Raw genomic sequence first — 21,204 nt, 5'->3', positions numbered from 1 at the left:
TCCAGGCTCTGTCCCAGCAGAGGCATGGGGATGGGACAGCAGGGTATAGGGGGACAGGGAGGGTCTTCTCAAGACAGAGCACGCCCAAATAAATCAATCATCTCTGTGTTAAATAGATTTTTATACCATTCATGACTTCTGCCCGTAATCGGTGCAGAAACATCCTGTCTTAGTGTTGAGCTGCCGGGGAGGGCAAAGCCTGGGGACAACCCCCTGCGGCTTAGTGTCTCCCCATGGCCCAGCAGGCTCCAGGGCCTCTCTCCTTCTTGCAGTGGGGCTGGGACAGGGGATGTGAAGCAGGGTCAGCCCTGCTGATGCCAAAACATCTCCAACATGGGAGGCAGGCTTGCCCTGGCATGGATGCTGCAGGACTGGACGCCCTGTGCACGGACAACCCGGCACTCGCGGCTGCCGACATCCACCGTGCCTAGCCCTCCTGTGACACTGTCCACCCCTCTGCCAGGACCCTTGCCCCTCCGAGGGGTGGATTACAACCCTTGGACAGGGCACCAGGGAGGGTAAAGCTTGTGCTCCCCTTCTCCATCGTAGGCTGGTCTGTCTCGCACCAAGACCTTGACTACAGTCCCCTTTGCCCCTGCCCTGTGCCTTTTCAGCCTGACCCACTGCCCTGGGCTTGGGGAGGGCACCCCCATCCCAGCTCTGCCGGGGGCACACACTGGCTTCTGACCCAGCTCCTCGGACATCGCTGCCTGCCGGCATGGGGCTCGACGCTGGAGGTGTCACGGCCCCGATGGGGCAGGGGAGAGGCTCTTCTGCAGCTCCTCCGAGGGGTCTTCAAACACACCACCCTCCTGGGAAGAAACCTGGGCAGGCAAAGGTCTCTCCAGCAGTGTCTGGGGTTGCAGCAAACGCAGCGTACCGGAGCAGGTATCCTGCAGGGGAACAGAGAGGGGGTTCAACGGCTTTGCAGGGTGCAGGTGGGTCCCTTCCCCCCACTTTCACGCTCCCCAGCGTAAGGGATGCTGTATTAAGGGCCCACTGTGCCTGGGAGGGGATGTGGTGTGGTGCCGTGAGGATGCTCTCAGCAGACCGCAGCTGTATGTTGAGTGCTGACATTTGGGCAGAGCCGAGCAGGCTCGCGTCACCCCAGGACCCATCATCCCACATCCCTCTGACTAACATTGCTTTGCTTTGTGGCTTTCTCTGCCTGCTCTTTCCATCCGCTTGGGCCAGTCAGCAGCGGCAGGGTTGTCACCTCTGCAAATGACTCAATAAAAGTAGGTGTCCTGGGATCAGCGGTGCTCTGGTCCTGGGTGCTCCTTCTCCCATGGCCCCTCTCCCCGCTGCTGCAAGTGGGTTGGGGATTTTTTCTCAGGTGGGTGCCCCGCACGAAGTGATGCTTCCTGTCCCCACCCCCACGGCGCAGAGAGGAAATCTGTGGCCACACCAGGACCTCAGATCTCCTGCAAACCTCTCCCCCTGACCGACTTTGCTTCATTCTGCTGATTAGATTAGCAGTCTCTTGGGGGGTGGCTGGTATTTTGCCTTTGACTCATGGAAACTAAATGCGTTTCGGAAGATATGTGCAGCACAGAGAGGGGGAGAGCATGAAGCAGAAGAGTTGGAACTGGCATCCCCTCGGCCCCTGCTGCTGGGCAATGACAGGAGCAGAGATGGCTCTGCACTGCTGGGGGGGGTGGGGGGTCTGCCCCCAGGGAGGTTCACCGTGAGCTGTTGTGCCCTCCAGGCTCGGGGTTTTGCGCTGCTCCCTCCCATGAGGCAGCGCTGGGGCCCTGGCGATGCCGTTTCGGGGAGCAGCCTCTGCGCTGTGACCTCCCGGCCGAGCCACGCTTGTGCCTTGGTGTGTTGCATCAAGGGACTTGCCCTGCGGGGGTCATGGGGGACCTCGTGCTGCCCTGCCCTGCTCCTGCCACCTTGCTCTCCAAACCTCTAGTTCCCCTTCTGCTGGCGGACAGTGGCATTTTCAGGGTGAATCATGGGGATTCCCTCTGAAAGGTGTGGGGTGATGCTGTGGCCCAGGACAGGGGGCCCCGTGCTCGCCTGCGGCAGCCCCAGCTCCACGTGCGGGCAGGCAGCACCGGCTCTCGCCATCGCCATGACCTTGGCTAAGGTTAGCCGCGCTCAGTGGGCAGCAGGGACAAGCGTGCCTTGCGTCCAGCACGTGGGTGACTGTATTTTCTCCCGCAGGGCACAGTCAATATGGGAGACCCCAGGTTATCAGCACGCAGTGTTGGAGGGGGAGTGTGTGGAGGTCAGGGTGACCTTGCCTGACTCTTCCCGAGAAGTGCTGCACAAAGTGGCTCTCTGTAGCTGAGAGGCATCCCCATGCATGGCAGCCACCTCCTCCAGCCCAGCACCACTGGGAGAGGGCGGCAATGCCTGGTGCAGCATCAGCCCCTCACCCCGGGAGCCCTGCCAGCGTCCCTGCAAAAGCTGCTGGCAATTTATGTGGAGCTGATGCAGGCTTGCATGAAAATGAAGCGTGCTGGAAATCCATGGTCTAAACGCAGCTGCCTCTGCAGCGTGTGGAGGGACAGGCGGGATGCAAGCATCTTCCAGGGCATGGCAGGGCAGCTGTGTAAGCCCACACCTCCAGGGCAGCCGGGGGGGGCACAGCTCTTTGCACCTCCCCTGGCCTTGGGGCTGGGTTTGGAGGGCAAATGGTGCTGGAGGGAGGAGTGAGGATGCACCTTTGATGATATCTCCCTCCCAAGTACCATTGGGGTGGGATGGCTGGACCAGGGAAAATGCAGCAGGTGCCACGGCAGGGAGAGCTGCCCCCTCCCCTCCTCTGCAGCCAGTGACCCCGGCCCCGTACTCACCCTGCAGCCCTCGCCTCTGCCATCGAGTTTCTCCCTGAGGAAAACTGAGTGTCGTCCTTTCAACCTCACAGGATTTTGGAAGAGGGCAGCCAGGAGCTGAAGGCTGGGAGAGGTGGGTCCCAGGGCAGCAGGCTGGCTGAGACTCACGGGAAAGCTCCGGCGCTGGAAAGGGTTAAATTGCACATGAAGACAGAAAGAAAAGAGAGGAAAAGAAGAGATGAATTGGTAAGTGCCAGCGTGGTTGAGCTCAGCTTTGCTCTGTGGAGCACCAGGCACTGCCTGCTTGGCGTCTGCCCCTCGAGGCCGGTAGCCAGGGCAGGCAGGCTAGGACAGGCGTGCTGTGACTGGGACAGTGATCCCTTCCTACGGGAACTGGCTTCTTTCTGCCCATGTGTCGTGGCCACGGTCCTGCTCCAAGCTGCCCTGAGCAGAGCCGATGTGTGCAAGAGGGTCATCCAGAGCTGCTTGCTCAGCTCTGGCGTTTGCTGCCTGAAATGTCCCTGTTGGTACTGAATGCTCCTTCTCTTGGGCCTTTAATCTCTCTGGACCTCAGGGACTCGTCTCACAACCTGCAGCCATGCCCGGTGCTCGGCACGCTCCTCTTCAGCGTCCTGTCCCACCGCAGTGAAGCAGGTTCCTCAGGTCCATCAGGTGTTGTGTGTCCAACTAGTGCTTTCCTTTACTGGCTTTGTGTGAAGCGAATTGCCTTTCCTCTTTGGTGCCTGGCAGGGAGACGGAAGCATCCTTGCCTTCCCTTGCATCCCTGCTTGGCCCTGCACCCTCCACCCCCCTGGTCCTCACCCACGGGAATGCCTCCAGCCCTTTAATGGCTCTGGTGCTCCCGTGGCCTTTTCATTTCCAAAGCAGCGACGACTCTGACTCCCTGTTCCTGCTCCTGACACCCCTGAGACTGGCTGCTGTTCTCCAGTATTCCCACTGTTGTTTGCTGGTCTCTTCTCTATGCCTCGTAACAGGAAAGAACATTGTTATTAAGGGCAACGGTTCAAAATACTGTTGGTTGCGCTTTCCCTTGAAATCACCCTGTGGAGCTGCTCCAAGCTGAGCTCTTCTGAGCTCTGGTCCTTCTAATTTGGGGGTTTGTAGAGCGATTTGTGTTGGTCTTTTTCTGTTAACGCAGCCAGGGCAGATGGCTGGCAAGATTACGCAGGTGGGAAGGGGGAGAGGAACCAGCTCGGCTCGTGCTTGGGGTGAAGTTGGCTGCCAGGCTTTTGGTGTACAGGTAAATCCTGTGCCCGCCTGTCTCGTGTGGTATTAGTTGGTCCGGATCGTCTGCCAACAGCAGACGTTTATATAGCTGACCATGGAAAAAAGGGTTGGAAGGGGCCCCGTGCGGTCCTTGATGCATCGTTTCTGTGTAAGTGAGCAAGCTAAGAAGCGAAGTAGAGAAAGTAAACCCGATAAATGATCATTTGGTGCTTGAGCAACTCTTATCTGATTCTGAGCAGAAACCACAGCAGCGGTGCTGTGTAGGGCAGGAAGGAGGTATCTGGATTTAAAAAGGCCAAGAAAAATCCCTGTGCTTGAGTATTCCTCTGACGCTTCCCCCCCGTTCCCAGCTCTCGGATGTCTGCACTGTTATGGCACCAGCTGCCGCTCGCCCTCTTCCCTGCACCCTCGGGAGCGAATCCAGCCGGGAGACTCACTGGGGTTGATTTTAACGGTGGGGGAACCTTCACCCTGCCGGGGTGAGGACAGTCTGGAGCCACACGCTGGGTCCCTGCGCTGGGGCTTTGGCCAAGCCCTGCTGTCACCGGGCACCCACGTGCTGAGAGTTTGGGGGGGGACGGACGTCCCCTGGCTGCCCCTGAGCCCAGCGTGGGCTTCGGATGCAACTCCTGTAGTGGGTTCAGGCCCTCTGGGGAATGACCTTGTCTACCTGGGAAAGCCGGGACGTCAGTGACCCTGACCTCTGCCTGGGGAACAGAAACCCATTTTTCTTCCCCTTTTCTTTCACTCCATATCATTATTCTCCCTTTGCGACAAGGCAGGGCTTTGGGAAGTCATTGATGTGGGAAGTCTCTGTTCCCTTGGCTGTGTAGGGAAGTATCCCCGCCCGTTCCCCTTGGCCAGTGCTCCCTGTCCGGCTGCAGAGCCCCGGTGCCCGAGCTCCCCGTTTGCCCAGGAGCCGCACTTCTGTGCGAGTAAACAGCACAGCTGTCTTTGTCTCTGCGTGTTTGCAGAAGCATGTCTATCACGCCAGGCCCGCGCTCTCCGTATGTTTTTATATACACCTGCAACTATGTTTACCAAATGCTATACCTTTGCACTCTTTATTAGTTCCTTGGAAGCTGAAAAGGCAGCCCCGGGAGCTGCGGTCTTGTATCTGCACTCATCCATCCCCGCTGTCTCCCAGCGCAGACTCTCCTGCCCCAACGTGCCCCTCTGCCTTGGGTAACGTCACATCTGAGCCCCAGGGAAGCCTTTCGCATGGCTCCGTCCTTTGGTTCACCTCCTCGTGTTCTCCTTTCGGTGGCTTGAGAGGGTTTTTCTGGGACAGGACCAAGGGCCCGTGCCGCAGGCGAGCATGGCTCCTTTGCTGGCACGCTGGGAACAGGGAGCCAAAGGTCTCCTTATCTACGGATGGAAAGTTTCTGGGCTGCTTATCAGGCACCGCTTAGATAAGTCTCGGGAGCAGCAGTTCGCACTGCGGCAGACAGCGTGCTGCTCCGTCCTCCTTATGCTCAGGTGGGTGAATGCCCCTGGGCAAGGCGGGGTGTGGGTGGCTCAGCCCTGTGGGGACACGGATGCCCTGGGAGGGGACTGGTGCCACAGCCCGGAACAGAGCTGGCCCGCCTTGCACCCCTCCGAGGGGCCTGACCCCCGTGGCTTGCTCGGGGTGATGCTAAAGGAAATTTTGCCTCTAACTTTGCATGGGTATTCGTACTTCTAAAAAAACATTTGCCAACCTAATTTTGGCTATTCTTGCTCCTTTCCAGAGATGGGAATGCAACTTGCTGTTGGCTGAATTCGCTGCTAATGCAAAGCGACAGCCGAAAGGCTGAGGGTGCACGGCTCGGCCGGGAAGGGAAACTGCTGAGCCGCTCTGCAGCGAGCTGGGGACCCAGATCTTGGCTCCTGCGGCGACTTGCAGCCTGACTGCGGGTGCCCTGACTGTGTGCCCCAGGGCTAACACCCCGTTGCCCACCCTGTGACGGGTGGTCACCTCTCCCGAGCCCCTCCTGGCTCTGCTGTGTGCCCAGGCTCTGCTGGCTGCCCGCCACCGGGGAGCGGGGCACGGATGGCTTTTGGGAGCAGCCGCAGCTAATAGCTGTACCTGGTTCTGACCAGCAAATTCTGATGGCAAAACTGTCCCCGTTACCAAGGGACGCATGCTTTGTGCTCCCTGTGAACGGGTGGTGATTGCAGGGGTGGCCAGCCGCATGTGAGGTTGGAGTAGCTGGACCTGTGCTACCAGCATGGAGGGATGCCAGCTGGGTTCCTGCTGCTGGGGATGAATTTCTGAGTGGCTGCAAAGAGCAAGAGTTGCCTGGGCAAAGATGTCCTGCTGGGGCATCGGCTTGTTGCTGATGGAGAACGTGGGGTCCCCACCTCTGCCTTCCTCTCCGGGAATGAACCTACCATCCAAGCCCCGCATGTAAGAAGGATCTTACCTCTTGAGGGCTCCATCGGTCAGCAAGATCCCTTTCCCGTTCCTCATCTCCAGTTTCAGGGGTTTAGCCTCCTGCCTGCCCTGGCCCTGCTTGCAGTTCCTGCCCCTGGGCTGGGCCTTCTGGAGGGGAGGCAGGCAGGAGCTCCTGTGGTCCCCAGTCCTCCAGCAGTGCAGCAAGTGCTGGTACGCCACTCGGAAATCCCTGTTGAGCGTCCCGTAGAGGATGGGGTTCAGGGCTGAGTTAGCGTAGCCCAGCCAGAGGACGATGGACATGACGGGTGTGCCTTTCACCGTGTTGTCCCCCCGCATCCCCCGGTATGTGAAGACTGTGAAATAGGGGAACCAGCACACAACGAACGCTCCCAACACCACCGCCAGCGTCACGGTGGCTTTGTGCTCTTTCACCATGGGCGGCATGGGGGTGTTGCTGCTGCAGCACCAGGCATGGTTTATCCTCTTGGCTTGCTCCCTCGCTATCTTCAGTATCTGGTAGTAGGTGATGCACATGATGACCAAAGGGATGTAGAAGGTGAGCAAGGCGTCCACCAGCCCGTAGACAGGGTTCACCTCCAGCGTACACTCCTTGTTGCAGCTGGGGACTGTGTTTTGGACTGCTGTCCCGTTGGTGTTCCAGCCCAGGTGGATGGGTAGGAAGGAGACCATCAGTGAAACAGTCCAAATAACAACCAAACCCACAGTCACCCGAGAGCGAGTGACCACCTGGCTGTAGCGAAGTGGGGTGGTGACAGCAAAGTAGCGGTCCAGGCTGATCATGAAGAGGTTGAGGATGGAAGCCGTGCACAGCATGACGTCCAGGCTGGTGTAGATGTTGCACAAAGTGCTGCCGAATGGCCACTCTCTGGTGAGTTCATAGAGGGCGGAGAATGGTAGCACCAGGAGGCCCAGCAGCAGGTCGGTGATGGCCAAGGAGACAATGATGCAGTTTGTCAGGCTACGGAGCCGGCGGTCAAGGGTGACGGCCAGGCAGACAATGATGTTACCGCAGAGAGTGATCACAATGAGGATGGCAAGGCAGAACCCGACCAGCAGCTTCAGGGGAAAGTCCATCGTTTTTTGGGAGCTTGTATGGTTGTAACACAGGTCCATGATGTACTCATATGGATGGAGCAGTCCTGCTCTCACCGGCTGCAAAGCTACTTGGAGTGAGTCTCTACCAGGCAGCCCTAGAGCCCCTTCCAAAGCGACCTTGGACCTGCAGTGACCTTGGAAAACACTGCAGAGTCACTTCATGTGTTCAGCCTTGTGTGCTGGGAATGACATAGTCTAGGGAAAGATGTGGTCCTGCAACTCACTTGTGCCCGTTGGTACCAGCTGGGACCTCCGTACTGGAGCTGATCCCCTGCGGCAGCTGCTGGTGGGTCTCAACTGCTTCCTTTTCTTCTCCTGTCTTCTCCTTTCCTCTGCGTGACCGTGGGGTCTCACACGCTCTGCACGGTTTGTTGGTGACAATGCTCAGCAGTGCTCCAGCAGGGAAATAGCTTTGCCGCCTCCTGAGGACAACCTGCAAAGAAAGCACCAACTCAGAGCTGCAATGGGCAAAAGCCCTTTCAGCTGCCCCTCAGACGCCTCCAGAAATGGGGCGTCCACACCTTCCTGGATGCTCCAGCCCACTTAAATCTGAATTGGAAGGTCTCTTGGCAGCCAGACACGCATGTCCCTGCCAGCTGGCCTCACCCAGCCCCAGGTGTGTCCACGCAATGTGGGGATGCGGAGAGAAGGGCAGGGATTTTAGGTGTGCCAAGTTCCTACAGGCTTATGACAAAAGGAGGACTTGGGAGGGTAGGAGAAAAGCGTTTTCCTGAGAAAGCACTTCACTTTTCTTATGCAGTCTGGTAAAATTAGTCACCACTCCACGATTTCTGAAGCTCGGCAGTGGCTATGAGCCGAAGCGCTTGCTTATTAAGCTTTGTCTTTGTAACTGCACTTTGCAGCAGCCCGTGCCTTGTGTCGGTCCCGGCTGTCAGCGACCACGCTGGCTCCTGCAGCCCGGAGGGGAAATCCCAGCTCTGCTCAGGGCCCTGGGAGGAAAGAAGAGCCCATTTGTCAGCGGTGCAGTGTCGGGGGGAGGAGGTGGCTGGAAAGGGCTCTGACAGCTTCGTCGGTCCCGTTCCCAGCAGCTGAATGGTAACACGGAGGTTTGTTTTTCAGGGAGAGTTTGGAAGGAGCCGCTCCTGCTGTGGGACAGGGACACAGAGTGGAGAAACGTCCCTTGTAGACTTACTTTTTATGACTGTTTTCTGTCAGTATGTAAATAAAAAAAACCCCTATATTTTGCAAGGGCAGAAACAACACAGCAAACCCCTCTAACCTCCAAAAGAGCTTTTAGCTGCTGATTATGGACCATGCCACTGCTAGATTTAAAGGGGCCTTGGTTCCCGTGTGATTACAAGCAACACCTGTGGTCAGGAAGGCATCTAAAGGGAAACTGAGGTACTGCAGGGATGAGAGAGAGGGGGCTGGGCGCAGGCTGAGGGGCCCGATTGCTTGTGCTGGGACCCCCATGGAGCTGCCTGCGCCCCGGCTGTGGTCTCCCCCCATGCGCTTCCCAGGTGAGGTGATGGGTCTCCTCGTCCTCCCCGGTGTGGTGGTGGGGGGGGAGCTGTGCCCGTGCCCCAGGGGTGGTGCGGGACCCTGCTCCCCAGGCTCTCCGCAGCCCGTGGAGCCGCAGTGAAGCCCTCCCTGGTGCTGCACAGGCTTGTGCAGGAAGGGAAGGCTGATCCTCCGCAGGGTGCAACAGGCTGCCGAGATGGAGCAAACACAAGAAGCTCCAGGAAAGGAAAAGGTCCAGCCTTGACAGAGGTGAGATTTTAAAGTTAAACTCACCCTGCAAGAACGAGATAACGATGTGGAGCTGGCTGAAATACTCTGCTGATGACTTACGTCTTTGATTCAAGGTTAAAGGCATGGGGGCCACGGGAGGGAGTATACTGGGGAGACTGCATGAGTAAATAACCACTGATTGCCAGGAGCCGTACGGTGGAGAGATGGGGAGTGGACCGGTGAGATTAGAGATGATACCTGCATCCCTGCTGCTTCTGAAGGAATTGAAAGTAATGAGAAGTGATGAACTGGCCTGTGGGATGCCTTCTGCTGAGCAGAGCGAGCTCGTTGCCGGACAGGGTGTCCTCTGGATGTGGGTGCTGGGATTAAGGCTATCGGGAGAGGGATGCGATGCTTTCAGCCGTGGCGGCAGCGTGCGGAGCGGTTCCTCACCTCCTGCTGCAGCGCAGGCTCTTGCCATGGAAAGCTCTTTGTTCGCGCACAAAAGGAGCGTGGAACAAGCTGAGCGCTGCCTGCCCGCTGATGGCAATGACGAGAACAGGTTGTTCTCAGAGAAGGGTATTTCCAAGTGAAAGGGATGTTTTTTCATTGCTCCCAACATGTGGAAATGGCAGGATAAATTATAGGGGGAGTAGCACACTTAGAAAACGCCGTGGGTGGATCGCAGCCTCCTACGTGGCTGCTTCACCACACATCAACAACCTGCCTCTGCCACCAGCTCTCGCGGCTCACGTGGGCTCTGCCGGGGGCCAGGTTGGGCTCTGCTGGGGGGTCCCAGCTCCGGGCACATTGGCACGCTCGGGCACTGGCCACGGTGCAGGCAGTGCCATGGGGCAGCCCCCGGTGCAGCCCTGCACTGCAGACCTGGCTAGGAGTAGCTTTGTTTGTTATTGGTCGTTCTAATTAGCTCAGGACAAGAAATGGGTGCTTTCTTTTTCTTTTTTCTCCTCGGGCTGGGAGTAGAAAGTATTTCCAAGTGAGATACAGAGCCACTGAGCAGGGGTCCCCAAATGAAGGGGACAGAGGTGTCCCCACCCCTGCAGAGGAGCCCGGGAAGAGCTGGGATCTCAGCGGCTCTCAAAGCTCGGGTACGGGCACCTTCCCTGCACGTGTGGGCTGCAGGGCTCGGCTGCCTGCAAGCCCTTGGGACTTTGTTCTTCCACGGAACGGGGCAGGATGTGCCACCGGCCAGCTTGGATGCGGGATGTCACAACCCTAACTGTGGTAACTGTGGTGGGCGTGTGAGAGACTTTCCCGTATCCCTCAGCCAAATTATCTCATGGAAACATTCCCCTGGGTGGCTCCAGCCTCTGGACACGGCTCTGCAGGAAAAGCAGGCTGGTGTAGACGGGGGAGGGGGGGCAGCGGTGTCAGCCCACTGCTGTCAAAACAGAGTCCCCAGGGCAAGGCACATAGCTTGGGGCTCTCTGCTGGAGCACTGGCCCTCTGGGACGCCACGCCTGCCTCTGGTTTTCTGCCCAGGTCACTCACAGCCACCTTTAATACCAGGTCCTGTGCCCTCTGTTGCGTTTTGGCAGAGCAAGTTCATTTCCTCCTTCACGTACGAGCGGAGCAGCTGCTTCCCATGGCAGCCTTTCTAGCAATAGCCTGAACAAATGACCCCCTTCCAGCCCTGTCTCACCAGGCAGCTCTAACGTTTCCCTGATTACCCTCATTGTCACAGCCTGGACCTGTTCCTGGCTCAAAACCGCCCTCCTGACAGTGAGGGACCAGAGCAGGGCATCGCTTCTGGGTCGTTCTTCTAGTGCCTTTTCCAGCGGTGCCGGTGCTCTGATGGATGCTGTCTCTGCTGTGAAGGCTTGTCAGGTTGCATTTGTTTTGTTGCGGTCATCCCGGGGTTCCCTTAAAGCCAGATATTTTTCCTATGGTGTTTTCAGCTGCCTCGAGCAGCAATTTTTGCTGTTAGTCCCTAAGCACGTGAACTTGTGCCAGCCCGTTGTGTTTCTGTCGATTTTTGGATCCTCTGGTTCTCCTGTAGTACTTAGCCCCTTGGCCAGTTTAAAACTTTTCCCGGGTTTCTCACCAGTACGTTTTCCTAGAGAAACTCCCATTTTCTGAGCCAAGATCGCGAATGAAAGGCATTAAATAAAATTTATCTCTAGGCTGATCTTTAAAGGAACTCTATTAATAGCCTTCTCCGGAGCATTAATGATCCTTCCATTGTAATGTACTATTGTCTCCCCATTAGCCTCCTTACAATTTTCATAGTAATTCCTGCCTTCTCCTGCCTGAATAGATATTTTCTGCTCTGTTGCAGCCCGTGTTTCATTTGATCCACTGTGTTCCCATTTAAAATGGCAATTACCTCCTCTGGGGAGGGAGCTGTGATTTATCGATGGGAAATCTCTGTCGCGTTTTACCCTTTTATTCGTCTTCCCTATCTTTCAGCATCCTTTCCTCCAGCGTTGTTTATTCCAGCACTTTGTGTGCTTTTGCAGCAAGACTAATGGGATGCAGCGCCCGCTCCGGCAGCGTAGGTAGCGCATTTGCTGCTCTCCATTCATGTGCTACTTCTGACACAATAGGTTTGTTTAAAATCTGTTAAAAGCCTAGGTACTTCGGCACTACGAGTGGATCCATGGGCAGAAAGGAGCACTCTGCGAGCGCCCGAACGCAGCAGCCTGTCTTTGGGAAGCGTTTCCCACCCCCTGACAGGGCACCGACAGCGGCGGTTGGGGGCTCAGGAGAAGCTCCACATGGAGCATTTTAGCTCTGTCCTGGGGACAGGATGGCTCCGCTCTCAGGCAGACCTGAAATGTCACTCTGCCTCCCGCGTCAGCTTCTTTCTGAGCAAAGTGCCGTCAGAAGCCACTTAGGAGCAAAGAAAATTCCTTGGCCCTGCAGAGCTTTCAGCAGAGCGTCATGAGCTTTTCTAAAATTACGTTCAAGCACTTTCAGAGATGAAACATCTGGTCAGGCTGAGAGAGGCACTTCAGCCGAGGCTGCGGGAGGGTGGGGATTTCTGCTGGTCTGAAAGGGGATGTTGGAGGTGTGATGGTGGGGAGCGGGCAGGGCTGGGAGCTGCGGGGGCCCCGGCAAAGGGCTGTTTCGATCCGCTGCCGGAGCCTGCCTCCCAACGGGACAAGACCTAATTTGCCAGAGTTGGGGTTTGAAGGCGATGTGAGAGGATCAAATGTGAGAGTGGTGCAGAAACTATCTTGCCCTGCTATCTGTGGAGGGCTTTGGTGAGGTTGTGGGGTTGTTTCTAGTTTATGAGCAGCCTTTCTGGAAGGGCTGTGCCCCTCCCCACACCTCCCATGCGGTGCAGCACCCCACAGCATCCCCCAGCACGCCTCTGCCCCTGCGCTCCTGACCCCTATCGCTCTTGCTCCCTTGCTTCCATCTCTTCCTTCCAACCCCTTGTCTCCCCTCGCTCCCCGGGCAGGACTGTCAGTGTGCTGCTCACCCACCCAAGGTGCCCCGTGCCCTCGTTGGGGTGGGTAAACACGTCTCACCCCATGATCTTACATACAGACAGTTGAAATCTCGTTTTTGCAGAGCCCCTTTGCAACCTCTCTGTGCCTCTGGGGCTGTGGGGGAACACCAGGGTCCTGCCTAGCTGCATCCCCAGGCACTTTTGTCCCCACTCCTTGGTCTCCTCCGGAGCCTGGTGCTCTCTCTGCCCTGTCCCAGCCTGAACCCTGACCGATGCACAGCAGCAATTACTGCCTCAGGCGTGAGCAGAGGGGCTGGGGGAGGCAGGACACAATTCCCATCACGGCCACCAGTGCCCCCCATATCCTACTCCCCAGGAGGAAAAGGGGTCTGTGGGTAAAAGGGAGTTTGGGACCACTGCAAGCAGAAAATCTGAAAAGAGATGCAGAAACCAGCAGAGTTTTGAAAGTTTGCTCTGCAGAGGGTGCCTGGGAAAGGCGAAACTGAAACAGAGGTGCTGGGCTCACGGGCGTGCTTGGAGCTGCGCAAATTCCCAGGAGACGTCCCAGGGTTCAGCCTCCTGCTGAAGCCTATTCCAGCTGGGGGACAGCAGGTGCTGTACGCCCCTGGGGACTACCCACCCCCCGGTGCCAGTGGTACCCAGCCCTGGGGGTACCCTGCCCCACAGAGCACACCATGCCCCCAGATGGGGCAGCTCCTGCTCCAGCTGATGCCCACCGACTGCCTGCCAGCGCGCGGAGGGCTGGGTGGAGGGGCTGGGGCGCTCGGAGAAAGGGCTCGGGCAGCTCGGTGCAAGAAGTCGTCTCAGCGGCAAACCCTGCGGGGAGGCTGCTTGAGCAGAGACGCTTCATACCCGCAGATGCTCAGGCAGGGCAGGACTCTGCTGCTGTGCCCGCTCCACCCATGTCCTCCCTCTGACCCCGATGTTCTCGGCTCCGCTGGTCCCCACCAGCAACAGCCAGCAAAAGTCCCCAGCCTGGCCTTTGCTCCAGGCACAGCAGGACGATGATGGCACAAGGGTCCGATGAGCGACACCCTCTTGCTCTGACCTTGGGTGGCCGACCGCAGGGCGCTTAGCACTCCCCAACTTCAGCGAGGACCCGCCAGCCCCTCTAAGATTTCACCTAGAAAGTGGTTTCCCAGCGTAACAACCAAGCGGAAAGTAAGGCAAAAGCTTTACCTGGGAAAAGTGCTGCTTTCCCACAGCCCCCGAGCAGGTGGGAGCCCTCGGTGGCTGCGCTGCCTCCAACTTTCCCCCGGCGTGCGCGGCGTGGTGCGCGAAGGCAGCAGCGTGTGCTGCGAGCGGCGGCTGCCTCCTCTCTCCTCCTCTCCTCTCCTCTCCTCCCTCCCTCCCTCCTCGCGTACCAATATCCAGGCAGCGCGGTGGTGACTGCAACATGAGTCAGACCACAAGTGGGTGGGATCGGAGCTGTGAACTCAGACACTGAGGTTATCATCCAGCAAATTTGAAATGCCGAAAGTGAGCCGTACGCTGGGCACGTGGCGTGCCGGGCTCCACCGAACCGTGCCTGGCGCGGAGAGGGGTGTGGGATGCCTGATGCCTCCTGCCGCTGCTTTCTTGTGTGCTACCATCACCTTCCTCACTAATGTTAAGGTTCCAGGGCCCTTGCTTGCCCTGCACAAAGCCTCCCTCCCGAGTGGCTCTCTGCTGCCGGCAAGCACTTGCCACTGCTGGGATGCCTGATGCCGTCACTCGCTCCCAGCACAAACCTGGCTTTGCAATCGGTGGGAGCCCCCCGAGAGCAAACGCAGCTGAGCCCAGAGCCGGGCTGTCTGAGATGCACAGGAAGGATCCAGGCTCTCGGGTTGCATTAGTAAGAGATAAGGAAGGGTGGGGGGGGGATAGCTGCAAAGCGGGAAGAGGAAACTGGAGCCCAGCCAACGCTGGGGTGCAAGTTTGCTCCTTGAGCAACTCAAGGAGGAGCCCAGGCTGATGTGGTGGGTGTTCCGCGGCACGGCCGGGAGAGGATTCACGTGCTCCGGGTGAGCGGCAGGGATGCTCCGGGCTGGGCATTGCTCCCGCAGGGCTGCACTCGCCTCTGCTGAAACTTGTCTCCTGCGCAGGAGTGCGATGGCAGGGAGGAACCACACCAAATGACAAACAGGCAGCGACAGCCTTTCGTGTCTCTCAAATCTTTCATCTGTGGGTTTCAAAGCGCTGTGCAAATAGCAACTGCCGGGCCAGCTGTGCGAGGACCCGTTTCCCCTTTTAGCTCTCCCTCTCGAGCTGCGGAGGTCGTGGGCTGTCAGCAGAGCTCCAGCGAAGCTTGGCCACCCACCCTGGCTCCGCATGGCCCGGGGAGAGCAGCGCCGGCAGCGACGCACTGCGAGTGAGGTTCTCCAGTCCTCACCAGCCACTTCTGAGCCCCCCGAGCAAACAGCCAAGGACTGACTTATTACAGTCTGGATGTGGCCCTGGGCTCCCTGAGCTGGACGGAGACAGATCCTGCTGCTCCCCAAACCAGGCTGAGCTCCCCACAACGCCCCGCGCTGGGAACCGAGAGCACATCCCAGCCTCCATCTCTGCCAAACGGGGACACCGGCAGCGCTGGCACACAGACCAAAGTGCCTTTGATGTGTTTATCTCTGCAGAACAAAGCACAGATCTATCTTTAATAAGCTTACGATCTGCTGGAGCCGGAGAGTTTTCCCGCTGATCGTCAGCCCTGTGATGTGTCTGGGTAGCAGAGCCATGGACCGGCTGCCGGGAGATTCTCAAGTGGCTGGCGTGTGTGGCATGTGGCTGCGGAGAGATCCCTTCTGCAAAACAAGATTCAAATCTTCTCAGGAATGTCTGCGTCAGCTAAAGTCGCTGGGGTGTTGCTTCGTTCCAGGGCTCCTCGCTTGGCTCTGCTCTAGGAGGAATCGTTCATCTGGAAGTCTCCGAATGGGAAGGCCATGTAGGGATAAAGGGCTCTGGTTATCGGAGCAGGTCCCTGATGCCTGGGAGACATAGAGCCCCTCGGGGCAGGCTCTGACCTCAGCGTGCTCCATCTTCCCAGAGCCTCGGGGAGCTTCCAGGGTTCAAACTCTCACCCAGCTCCATCAGCCCCGGCGGGCAGCCAGCAGAGAGGAATGGTTGCACTGTCCCCACTACGCTGCCTCCCACAGCCGCCGGGACCGGCACCCCGGCCCTCCCCAGCCAGCAGCCGGCGACCGGGCTGGTGGCCGGAGCTGGGGCCGGGCTGCCGTGCCTGTCCCCGGGCTGCAGCCCTCTGTCCCAGCTCGGCAGAAGGACACGGGGTGCAGGGCACTGGGGGTGCAGCGGTGGAGCGTCCTGGGGCTTGCAGGTGTGTCTGGGTCATGGGGAAACCCACCACTTCTGCAAACCCCTGAGCACAGGAGATCCTCAAAATCTGACCTCGTGCAGTGGCTGGGTGACCGTGGGGCTCCTGAGGGGCCGTATGGGCTCCGTACGCCAGACCTGAGTTAACACGGCACTTGGAGATGTGAGGAGTACAGCCTGCACGGACCACGCGAGGTGCAGGGAAGCAGCTAGACCTAGAGCCGAGAGGAGCCGTGCAGGGGCATTCCCGCTGGCACGGGCTGCTGTGCACCGCAGATCGGCAGAATTAGCCTGGGAAGTGGTGGATGTAATACCCGGAGAGGCTGTGGCTGGAGAATATCAGTGGTGGCAAGCTCCGAAAAGGTAGGAGGCACCTGAGACCAACCCACCACGCATGCCCAGGCAGCGCGGCCACCTGGGCTAGGCTGGCCGGGCTGCGCGGGGCAAGCAGCAACCAGAGACTCCTAAACTGGGATATTCCCCAAGTGTGCTGCGCTGGGGCATGGAGCGAGTAATGAGTCAGGAACTGGCAAGGAGAGGTCTTCTCTCTGGGTGTGTGTGTGTGAGTGTGCGTAAAGCAGCAGTTATTAAAGGCAACAGCAATGCTGGGAGCTGGGAAAATGCAAAAGAAGCCAGGGAAAGTCTGGAACTCCGGGAATAGGGATGTGAGATTTGGCAAACGCAGGAGCTCCTGAAAAGCCTCAGATGGTGAAGTTATGCCTAGAAGGTGGCAGCCAACCTGGGGGATCACATATGGCAGCTCGGCTCCGAGGAAGGCTCAGAGGTGCAGCGCTGCGCTGCTCTCCCCAGCCCGGGCTGGGTTTGGAAAAGCCAAAGGAGGAGCGGGAAAAGGAGTAGAAAATACCTAGAAAACAAAGCGTCTGGGTGCGGAGCAGCTCCTCGGGCAGCGCGGGCTGAGAGGAGCCGACGGGGTGCCATGCTGGGTTTCAGAGACATTTATATGAACTCTGGCGGAAGATCCCGGGTTAGGGAAACGGGACTTGTGCTGAGCTGTTTCCTCTGGAAAAATGAAAATTAAAAAGCTATGGAAAGGTCCTGACCCCGGGACAGACTGCTGCTCTTCCTGGCTAGATGGGGGAAGCCAGTAGTTTACTCAAATCATCCGAACACTTTGATTTCCAGTGGATTATATACATGGTGAAAATAAAAGACAGAGACCTCTTCAATGTGGTAATATGCTTTTTTTTTTTAAAAAAAACAAATACTTTCCAGCGAGATCCTGTCCTGGACAAATTGGTAAATTATGACAGAAGTCTTTGATATTCCCTGGCAGGGGCTGTGTAAAGCAGAGCATGCTTGTGGGAAATAAACATTGCAAGGAAAGGACGTGTAAAACAGCTGTAGTGAGTCCGACGTTGGGGCCCGGGGCTGGGCAAGGAACCGCTCCTGCCCCGCAGACCGGGCAGCTCCCCACGGCGGTGGGAGACCCTTGCTGGGCCGTGGCTGAGCTCCAGAGCAACACCCTGCTCGCGTATATATTTTTGGCATGCTGTAAATCCTCGCTATTCCAGAAATAACGCTGTTCAAAGCCACCTTTCCTGTACCAGGACACATGTACAGGAGAAGAAAAGGATGCTCAGGCCTTTCCCACCCCCGTGGTTGCTGCAGTGCTGGTCCCAAGGAGGCTTAGCAGGATCCCATCTGCTGTGATATAGTGTCAGACTATAGGCACAGTCTGTGATACCTTTCTTAAGCTTCACTTAGCGCAGAGAGAGGATGTTAGAGGTTTATTTCCAGGTTGCCGGTCTGTTTGTGTTGTACAAAGCTCTCCAAGCTCTATCGAGGACCGGAGGGTGCTGGCTGGCTTCACGCTAGTGTGGAGCATCCTTCAGGCAGTTGAAGGCTCACATGTTTTCCAGTGTGTCCAAGGGCCAAGGAGGGTCCTCCAGTCACTTGAACACAGCTGTTCATAAATTGAACTGTGCTCGGGAGAGGGCAGTTTGTATGACACCAGTAGAGGGTTTTTCATCTCTCTGGCGCGCTGGAAAGAGGAAAAGGAAAGTCTGGGGCCTGTGGGAGGAGGTGACAGTCATCCCCCCCCAGACCACAAGGCTGGGAGGGGAGAGGGAGCCTTGGCACGGCGAGCACCCACCCGCCGGTGGGCACGAGGCGTCCCCAGGAAGGGAGCAACCGGCCACGGCTCCGATGAGTGGGTCTTTTATGGGCTTTAGCACTAATCCTGCCAAATGCAATTGTGCACGTCCTTGTTTTCCAGATAAATATTTAATCTTCCTCCAAACACTGCTGAGATCACGGCCTGGGTGATATCTGGTGGCAGCGGGTTAATTTGGGGCTGTGCGACGCTTTTGCTCTCTCTGGGTGTGGAGGAGGCTGAGCCGTGGGTTGCTCCTGGTCCAGGAGCAGGGCGGGAGGATGGGATGCTCTGGGCTGCAGCCCTCCCCAGACCCCTCCCAGCATTTTTAGGCCCTCTGTCAGGAAGGTCAGCCAATTTCTGCAGGAATGAGCTGTTTGGTTTCAGCTTGGGGCCAGTGAAGCCTGGCCTGGATATACAAGTGGCTGCTCTGAGGCTCTTTGGGTGGTTTAGGACCTCTCGGGGCTGGAAGCCGGCTCCTGCCCTGTCGCTTTGCAGGGAATGATTGCCTGCTTGAGCCCCAGGTGCTTCTGAAGCATTTCCCTGCAAAGCTGGCAGGAGGTTGTGCTGCTGGGCACGGGGCAGGAACGCAAGGATTAGCAAAACGCTCCCCCGCAGCGGGACCGCCGCGGGGCTGGCAAGGAGGACGGAGCTCGGTGCATGGACCTGGAGGCAGGCATTGCCCAGGCAGGCTGCCGGCGGCTGCTGCCAGCTCAGACCCTGCCTGGGCCCCGCGCTGGGACCCTGCCGTGTCCCTGCCACGTCCATGCCTGGCCGGCCAGCACCGGCAGATGGGGCACGGGGCGGCCCTGCAAGCACCGAGGGTTGCGGAGGGAGCATGAAGCCGATGTGGTGCTGAGCTGCCCCCAGCACAGGTGGAGGAGCTGGGCACCGCTGGGGATGCGTGGCACCGGCAGGTCTCTGCAAGCAGACCCTGGCAGTGAAAGTCACCCGGGGAGGGAGCAGCATCGCCTCTCTGGTGGCTCCTCGTGGTGGTGTGGGCAAGCTCAGCCAGGGCTGCGACACCCTCCCTGCAACACGCCAAACTGCTGCGAGCTCCATCTCATGTCCCACTGCGGGGAACTTTGGAAAAATGGGGGCTGCGGCTGTGGGATGCTGCTCCCCGGCTTGCAATGGTGCCGCAGCTGCATGTGGGAGGGGGTAAAGAAGGAGAGGACCTTTTTGCCTTGACCCACAGTGTGAATGTCCCCTGCTGCAGGTGGGACTTCTCGCAGTCCCAAGCTTGATCCTGGCTGATACCAGCCTCCCCCTTGTCTCCTGTGCGCAGGACCTGCAGCATCTACCAGGGCGAGCATCTCCCAACTACAACCTTCCTCTTCATGGAGGCTTTTCTGGCTGAAAAGCTCCAATGGTGAGGAGCACACGTGATAGAGGCCTGGAAGATGTGTCCTCTCAGAAAAGACTAACGGGATTTTGAAGGAGCAGGTGTCATAACCTGCATCTATTTCCAGTTTCGCCACAGGGAAGGAGAGTAGGAGCTCCCTACCCCTGAAAAGAGAAGTAGCAGCCAAGGGCTTGGACTGCAAAAAGTAAGATTAATTTAGACTTAGTCATCGTAAGGATAGTCATGCACTGGAAGGAATTTCTTAGGGAAGTTCAGGCAGGACAAAGTCCCAAAGTCAGCATGGAGTTGGAGCATCTGGCAAGAGGCACCGCCAGCAGCAGCCGCCCCAGCACCCGTGCACTGCTATCACACCGCCCGTATCTACAACCCCTTTACACCGTGAGCTTCTAGGAAACACCAACGTGGGAACAGCCATAGTGGCCCCGAGCAAAAGACCCGCCGCCTGAAAATAATCACCTATGAAAGAGAACAAAAGCAGGTAGTGAAACGTGCCCGGAGCCTTCCCCCTGCAAACCACGGGCTGGGGCTTGTGGCGGTCGGTGACAGCCATGCTGACGGAGGAGAGCAGACACTGCTGTGCCCAGGACGGGCTCACCCCAGGTGGACTGGTCAGACCCATCCTACCTTGTACTGGGAGCACAAGAGCCAGCGTGGTGAGGCCACAAATTCCCAAATATACATTCCCCCCTGCACCTCCTTACACAGCCTGGAATAAGGCCAAAAACATAGGGCTGGAATCTCTCTCCAGACAATTAATTATTGCAGAGAGACAATTTGTTAAGCAAGAGAGGCTTTTAATTTGTAAGAGCTCATCTATTCTTATTGTATCTTTTAAACTGAAGGAAGTGGAGTTGATCAAAATAGCCTTGAAATAGAAGATTTTAATTTAGAGGCTATGTTCAGGGTGCTGACAAAAATAGGAAACAGCTCTCTCAGAAGAGCACGCTCCCCCTGAAACCCGGCTGGAGTCTGCAGGGAGTGCTCCAGAACAGCTCAAATCGTCACAAAAATGCTTGAATATCTGTTAGCGAAATTCGGCCGGACTTGCTCAGGAAAGGCAGGACTGTCCCCGTTGCTGATTACTGATGGGCATTGATTCCCTGCCCGCAGGGTTCCCACCGGCGCAGCGCAGGGTGTCCCAGGGGAGGCAGGGGATGGGGTTTTTGGGGTAACCTTTGCAGATTTGCAGGAGGGGACGGGGTCAGAGCTGTGTTCTGCTGCCCTTTGGGAAGCCCCACGGAGTTTAGGTTATAGAAGGGATGGGAGAGGGGATGGATGGGGCAATTGCAGGGGGTCCTGGCCAGGCAGCCGAGCCAAGCCCTGCAGCCCGGCGAAGCATCCGCACTCCCCTGGGCCCAAGCTATTCGCACCCCACAGCGGGACCCCAAACTGCCAGGCAGATAGGGAAGAAAGTGGGAGAGAGCCATGATGGGCCTGGGAAAGGCTGTCAGGCTGTCGTCCTGCGCCCAGCGGCTTCCCTGATCGGTGTCGGGATGGGACCGGCACATCTCCCTGTGCCGGGACAAGGAGCCGTGCCGTTGGCGATGGGTGAGCCGGGGCTGCGGCAGCGTGCGGAATATTTGCAGTTTTAGCATCTTTTCGTCAGAAAACACGGGTTCTTCAAAGCTGTCAGTCAGCGCAGAAAAGAATATGTTTTGACCAGTCTCCTTATTGCACTTGTTCTTTTGAAGTATCTATATTTAGAAATCTTTGTGAAGTCACGCATTGACACTTTTCAAAGGAGAATGGTTCGGTTTTTGCTTT

The 21,204-nt window shown here is 57.6% G+C and overlaps 2 protein-coding genes across 5 annotated transcripts in view; one reads left to right on the top strand and one right to left on the bottom strand.

The window, feature by feature from the left end:
- The window catches only part of LOC141749985 (serine protease inhibitor Kazal-type 5-like), a 115,355-nt gene that overhangs the window by 8,108 nt on the left and 86,043 nt on the right, over window positions 1-21,204 (top strand). The gene's annotated exons all lie outside the window — the stretch shown is intronic.
- On the bottom strand, window positions 91-14,006 carry HRH2 (histamine receptor H2). Of its 2 annotated transcripts, XM_074604343.1 has the most exons (5): window positions 13,835-13,990; window positions 6,579-7,957; window positions 6,437-6,507; window positions 2,805-2,966; window positions 92-893 (listed from the first exon to the last, which is right to left on the bottom strand). In XM_074604343.1, exons 2-3 carry the CDS (start codon window positions 7,540-7,542, stop codon window positions 6,500-6,502), a joined length of 972 nt encoding a protein of 323 aa, XP_074460444.1. In that variant the 5' UTR covers window positions 7,543-7,957; window positions 13,835-13,990; the 3' UTR covers window positions 92-893; window positions 2,805-2,966; window positions 6,437-6,499. The 2 variants fall into 2 exon arrangements, with proteins under 2 accessions (XP_074460443.1, XP_074460444.1); XM_074604342.1 differs by having other exon boundaries at window positions 91-893; window positions 6,437-7,957; window positions 13,835-14,006.

Source organism: Larus michahellis, chromosome 11, assembly GCF_964199755.1.
Source record: "Larus michahellis chromosome 11, bLarMic1.1, whole genome shotgun sequence".
NCBI lineage: Eukaryota > Metazoa > Chordata > Aves > Charadriiformes > Laridae > Larus > Larus michahellis.
Note: the sequence above shows the minus strand (reverse complement) of the source record. Positions and strands in the feature narration are given on the sequence as shown.